This window comes from Silurus meridionalis, chromosome 28 (genome assembly GCF_014805685.1).
Source record: "Silurus meridionalis isolate SWU-2019-XX chromosome 28, ASM1480568v1, whole genome shotgun sequence".
NCBI lineage: Eukaryota > Metazoa > Chordata > Actinopteri > Siluriformes > Siluridae > Silurus > Silurus meridionalis.
Genome location: NC_060911.1, coordinates 9,296,212 through 9,302,720, shown reverse-complemented (window position 1 = coordinate 9,302,720; position 6,509 = coordinate 9,296,212). Strand labels below are relative to the sequence as shown.

General features: G+C 37.6%; 1 protein-coding gene across 6 annotated transcripts in view; it reads right to left on the bottom strand.

The window, feature by feature from the left end:
* Positions 1 to 3,470: 3,470 nt before the first annotated feature.
* The window catches only part of elavl2 (ELAV like neuron-specific RNA binding protein 2), a 51,957-nt gene continuing 48,918 nt past the window's right edge, over positions 3,471 to 6,509 (bottom strand). For 4 of the 6 annotated variants that reach the window (XM_046843373.1, XM_046843372.1, XM_046843374.1 and 1 more), the window contains one exon: positions 3,471 to 5,766. In XM_046843373.1, the coding sequence (XP_046699329.1) occupies positions 5,439 to 5,766 (328 nt within the window). In that variant the 3' untranslated portion in view covers positions 3,471 to 5,438. The remainder of the gene's footprint in view (positions 5,767 to 6,509) is intronic. The other 2 variants (XM_046843375.1, XM_046843376.1) reach the window with 1 other exon arrangement.

The window sequence follows — 6,509 nt, the reverse complement described above, 5'->3', positions numbered from 1 at the left end:
AAGTTTGTAATCTTGCGTACCAGTGTAGATTTATTTATTGCTAGAGACTCAAAGCAGTTTTGTACGTCGCTCTGGATAAAGGCCTCTGCTAAATGCCGCAAATGTAAATGTAAATGAAAAAATCATGGTGTGGCCACAATCATTCCCTGACCTCAAGCCTATTGAGAACCTGTGGAACATCCTCAAAAGGAAGATCTATGAGGGTGGGCAGGAGTATAGCTCCAAACAACAGCTCTGGGAGGTAATTCTGGCATCCTCAAATGAAATACAGGCAGAAACTATACATGGAACACACAAGTTCAATGGACGAGAGAGTTGTTAGTCATCTCAAAGAAGGGTGCATACGTTAATAAGTAATTTGAAATGTAATAATTGTTTTGTTTTGAATTGTGTAATTTGGATAAAAAGTTTTGTCCATGCAGCGTATGGTTCACAAACCTTTTAAATGGTTTAGAATAATTATTATAATAATGATTTGGAACAGCATATTTTGTGATTCTTTCAAAATGTCAATAAAGCAGATTACATGGTCAATTCTTTAACATGTAATAACATCCACATTGTAATGTAATTGAGAAATCTTTTTAACATACTATTTAAAAAAAAAAAAAAAAGCATTTACATAAAAAATTAGAACGCGGTGTATAAAAATATCCCATGCATGTGCTAATGCCTGAAAAGCAGCACATTGTATAGTAGGGTGAGAAACCTAATGCATTGCCTGATAGGTGGGAGGAAAAAAAAAAAAAAAAGGTACACTGACTTAAACCCACTGCTGCTTTAACATGTAAAAAAAATCCAAATGTTCATTAGTCACTCAATAGTGAGTCTTTTCTCCCCCACCCCCCTCCATGCTGTGACGTGCACCAGGATCACCTGACTAACGCTCTCTTCCAGAACACACTCGAAAGCACAGCTGCTAGCTTCAAGTGGAGCACGATGAGGAAAATCAATACACCATTACCACTCCTTTCTTCCTCACACAGTAGGAGCTGGAGCAGACTCCTCGTCACACCGCAATTAACCACTGAAAACTGGGACAGAAGCAGGGAGGAGAAATAAAATTAAGAAAAACCTTTTAATAAAAAGTTACGTTTTACATGTTCGTTTCCTGATTACTTTAGAAAAGCAAACTAAATGAGCTTTCATGCACATATTTTAAGAGCTGCTTCTTTTAAAATGCATACTGTTGCAAAGCATTTTGCTTGTGAATGCGAAGGTACCTAGGGGTGTGCAAAGTAATGGAGTGTGTGTTAGAGAAGTGAAGAGAGTGCAAGCAGGGTGGAGTGGGTGGAGAAAAAAAAAGCCAGGAGTGATTTGGGATAGCAGCGTATCTGCAAGACTGAAAGGGGGAAGTTCATAAAATGGTGGTGAGACCTGCAGTGGTGTATAGAGGCAGTGGCATTGACAGAAGGCAGAGTTGGTGTGATTTTCATTGGGAGCGATTATAAGGATGGACAGGGTTAGAAATGAGATTACGGAAGGGACCGTGCAGGTAAAATGTTTGAGAAGTTAAGAGAGGTGTGGTTGAAATGGTTTGGTCATGTGGAGAGGAGGGGTATAAGGGGTATATCGGTCAAAGAGGTTATATCATGCAGTGATATAAAAGGAGATTACACTCTTCTGAAATATACTGTACAGACTATAACAGCAGCAGAGGAGCCATTCGTGCGAGGGTTTCGATCTATTAAAGGGTCACACTGAATCCCACCCCTTTCCTTTCACACTAGTAAGGTTTTAACCCAATGTTGTGCCGGTGTACTTTGTGTCTATGGAGGCGTAACAGAACATTCGCCCAAATCTGCACCTTTGTGGAAAGCAAAGTAAATTTTCATATACACATTTGTACCTTGATCTCTGCACAGGTGTTATATAGTTTATGAAAGTTTATATGTATGCAAATATGCCTGAAGCATACGATCCATGATGCTCACATGGATATGAACACTAAAAAGGTCCTCCAAAACCTAATTTCAAGTAAAGTTTATTCATGCTCGGTCTCAATGCCGCTTTAATCTAGAACGCAGTAAATTTGCTACTGCATAGTGTGTAAAGGATTATTTCTTCAATCAGGTAAATTAATTCTTTATACTGGAACTAATGTAAGACAAAAATTAACTAAAAAGTGTGGGGTGATGCACTTTCTTGCACTAACCTGCCCCATTGATTGACTGCCATTCATTACAGCAGTTGTGTTGATCAGCAGAGACTCTTCGTTCTCCATCTCATTATCATGACTAGATAATAAAGTAAAACATACATGTAGAACCACACACACACACACACACACACACACACACACACACACACACACACACACACCGTAAAGTTCTTAAACTAGCACCAGAGATGACTGATTATATATTTTGCATAGTGTGCATTTTTGTTAAATCTATTATTGCTAAAGCTACTCATGTATTTCTAAAACAAACTTTAGTTACTTTCTAATAAACAATTTTAGCATGTACAGATATTTATTCAGAAAAAAGCTGATGCGACAATGTCTGCCTGTAGGCCAAGATGGAGTGTTGCATTTACTGTACACTTTTCTGGTCACAAGCTTCAGGATCAGATATTGCAAACTAGTTCATACATACCACAGGAACATCTTGAATCATTCTGACGGTTTTAAAAGAAAGTCACTAGGTTGAAAACTAGCTCATCCAAGTTTATTTTTAATGTTTTAATTGTTAATCTATGATTGGTGGGTTATTTGTCATGTGAGTCACATGCATCATCCAGAGTTATATTTAATGAAAGAGCTCAGATTAGACTTTCCTCAACACACCAGTATTATCATAGATTTCTCTTCTCATTCTTTTCCTCCACTCGTTGCTCCAGAGGCAGTTAGCTGATTGCAAATCAAGACAAACGTACATGATGTTCTCCAAACTATTTACAAACTAAACATGGGCAGCCACACCTCAGAGGCTAATTGACACCCAAAATGATCAATGAAGTAGATTAAAGTCAGATTACAGAATTTGACTTGAACTGTTACTTAAATTCCAAAAAGCCAAATGATTACAACATTGCTGGTCAACAAAAATTGACTGAGAAACAATATTTAGAGTTTTTGCTGTATGAAGTCTCACTCCGAGTGCATTTTTGTCAAGACACTTTCCCAGAACCTACCGAAACAAACAATGTATAAAAAAAAAAAAAAAAAAGCATAAATCTTTTATGCAACTGACAAACTCAATAGCTGCCTCACTAAAACACACTCGCCTCGAGCGCCCAAAGAGGAATGAGAGAGGAGAGGAAAAGAGAGAAAGGAGGAAAAGTAAAAACAAACAAAAAAAAAAACAGGATAAGGAAAAAAAAAAAATTACAACTGAAAGCAAAACAAAAAAGAAATTAAGTGGGGGGGAAAAAAAAAAAAAAGTCAAGAAATGTAGGCAAAAACAAAAATAAAAAACAAAGGAAAGAATTGAGGTAGGAGAATTCAATAACGCACAGTGAAAAGCAAATCTATCACAGCCTCCTTCAATTTATTTATTGATGTACCGAACATGAAAAAATACAAAGTATTCCAAACACAAACGAAAAGAAAACTCAAAAGAACATGTACATCCTCAGTTAATACTGTTTTTGTCTTCAATACTGAACAAAAACATAAATAACAAAAACAAAATAATCAAAACTTAGCTGTGAATAAGTTTATACTGTACAACTTTATATAAATAATGCACACACTACAGAACTGAGACTACAGACGGGACACCGAGGCTTTTCATGCCATATGCGGGATCTGAGCTCAAACATAGCCATGTTTAAACACTAGCAGCTGATTGGTCTCTGCCTTTTTTCAAGCGTCGTTGGCTATTTTTTTGTCTTTTTATTTTTTGTTTTTAATGGAAAAATAAACCTTATGTGGCATGAAAAGCTCTCGCTGTCCCTGAGCAGCACAAAGCCACAGTTCATGAACGAAAATAAAATGAACACACCAAATAAAAAAAAAAAAAAAAAAAAAAAAAGAGAAATAAAAGAAAAGTAATGCATAGCACACTGCCACACATTCCGGGGAGCCTGAATTGCACTGTTAAAGGCTTGTTCCTTCATTGAGTGGAGAATACACACGCCACTGTGTTGCTACGGTCGTGGAAAAGCCTTCGTCAGGCTCCCCCTCATAAAGATTAAGCAAGATATACTTTTATTGGAAATTTTAAAATGGGTTATATTATGTATTAAGTGTAACATGAAGACGAAAAACTAAATCAAATAAGTATTTTGTTCAAAACTGTGGCTTGTCAATTTTTACCACAAATATTTAATGCTTATAATATATAGATTTAAGAAAAAAAAAAAACAAAGAAAAAAAAAATCAAATACCTAGAATTTTGCAGAAGCAAGACTACCTACAGACAAAACCACCAACAAATCAGATACAGTAACAATGCATCAAAGTTTCAACTAAACAACTCCGTCAAACTAAATGATTAAACAAAAAATTTACTGTACGTACTTTAACCCAAAAAAGAAAACACTCTTTTTGAAAAAGAAAAAAAATGAAAAAAAAAAGTACTTATTTACAGTAAGGTAATAACTCAGGAGATCTTCCTCCCTTCACTCAGTCGATATTGTTCTATCCGCAGGCATCGTCGTTCTCACCATTCAAACCTTTGTCAGCGTTTACAAAGACAAGTGTTCAACAAGATACTAAAGCACTGAAACCCCCTTTCACCCCCCCTCCCCCCCAATCTATTTTATAGAAGGAACCTGTCAAGGAAGAACCGATTCACTTAAACCGCTTGCTACCTACACATTCCCTCCATCGTTCCTGCGTGCGCACGTGTGTGCGCGTGTAATAAAACCTTTGTCGTTTTTAGCCGCCTGCGTCTCAAAAATAGCGAATCCGAACGCAAGCTGCGGAACGAATGCAAAGACCTCAAAAAAGATGATCTTTGTCATCAAGAAATCGTTCCGGAAAATTTCGTACTCTGCAAACTGTCTGGTAAAGTGTGAAAATTGCACAGGGTGTCGTATGAAGATAGTTTCTCAAAGTCAAAATATTTTGCTCCATGTCCAGTAAAAAGTTTCTCCAAATTTTCTCTTTTTATAAAAATAGACACTTTTTTTTTTTAAACCCACTTCAAAGAGGTTGTAGCTCTTTGGCAAGGTACTGTTTTAAGAATTTTTTTTGTCTTTTTGTTTTTTTTTGTGTGTTTGCTCAATTTAACAGTAACATTTATGCAGCCAATGAACTCAATATGAGAAACTAAACATGGAAAGATCATCAATTTTTTTTTTTTTTCCTCAAATATTCACCCACATTGAAAATGGTTCAAAATAAGAAAGAAAAAGAAAGCAGAGGAAAAGAAATAAAAAGAAAAAGATGGGCTCAGTCGCCACCCAACGCATGCTATTAATCGCTAATTTTTTTTTTAAAGAACAAAGTTTAAACATGTTGCACTGTAGAATCGAAGAGACACACTGCGTTAAGCTTTGTGTGTTTTGTTAGTTTTGAACGAGACCTGCAGCACGCGGTCTCCGAGGCGATAGCCGTTCAGGCTGGCGATGGCCATGGCCGCCTCGTCGTAGTTGGTCATGGTGACGAAGCCGAAGCCTTTGCACTTGTTCGTGTTGAAGTCGCGGATCACCTTGACGTTCGTCACGGCGCCGAACGGCCCGAACATCTGCCACAGGATGCTCTCGTCTGCGTCAGGAGCCAGATTGTAGACAAAGATGCACCAGCCTGTGCCCGCGTGACCGGGGATATTGATGCCCAGACTGGTGACGCCGTCGATTGCCATGGGAGAAAACCTACTGCGGAGGAAATTGCCATGAGTATGTACACACACAATCATGCTATACAGCTGAAATGACAAATTGTGTGACTTCGAAAGGAAGAAAATCATCAGGGTAAACTTCCAGACTCAAACATGCATCTGAAATAAAGATTTTAAATTCCAGCTGTAACGTGCGTTACTATCTCTGATGTGTGTCAGAATCAGATTCTCTCATGTTATCCAGGTTTTCAGTCGCATGGTTGGGGGCGCTGTACCGTCATGGCAACTGCTGCCTCGCAACCAATCGTGGCTGTGCAGATCGAGTCTAGCTCTCCAAGAGTCTGCTCCTAACCCCAAAATAAAGAGTTTCATTCGCCGAGATGGTGTAAACACAAAAACGTTGCCTTTTGAAAACGCTCTCCAAAGTGGATCGATTTCAAAATGGCGTTTTTGAATCTCAGTAGGGATAAAAAAAAAAAACTTTCGAAAAACTATGCTGGCTTTTAAGTCATTGCCACCATGTTTTGGAAAAACCCGGACAGAACAACGCCAGACGTTTTAGTGTCGAGTGTGGAAGAGCAACTTTTGTTCTCAAATGTATCCTGATTGCTGTGTTTTGTTTTATATATATTTAAAAATATTTTTCACAAATTCTTAATTCGATATTTTAGAAAACGGAATAAGGGCAACCGTGTGGAAACAATAGTTTTCAATACTCTGCTCTTTGTTTCATACCGATCCAGACCTGGAAAATCACTCAAATCTATTTTCATACTTATT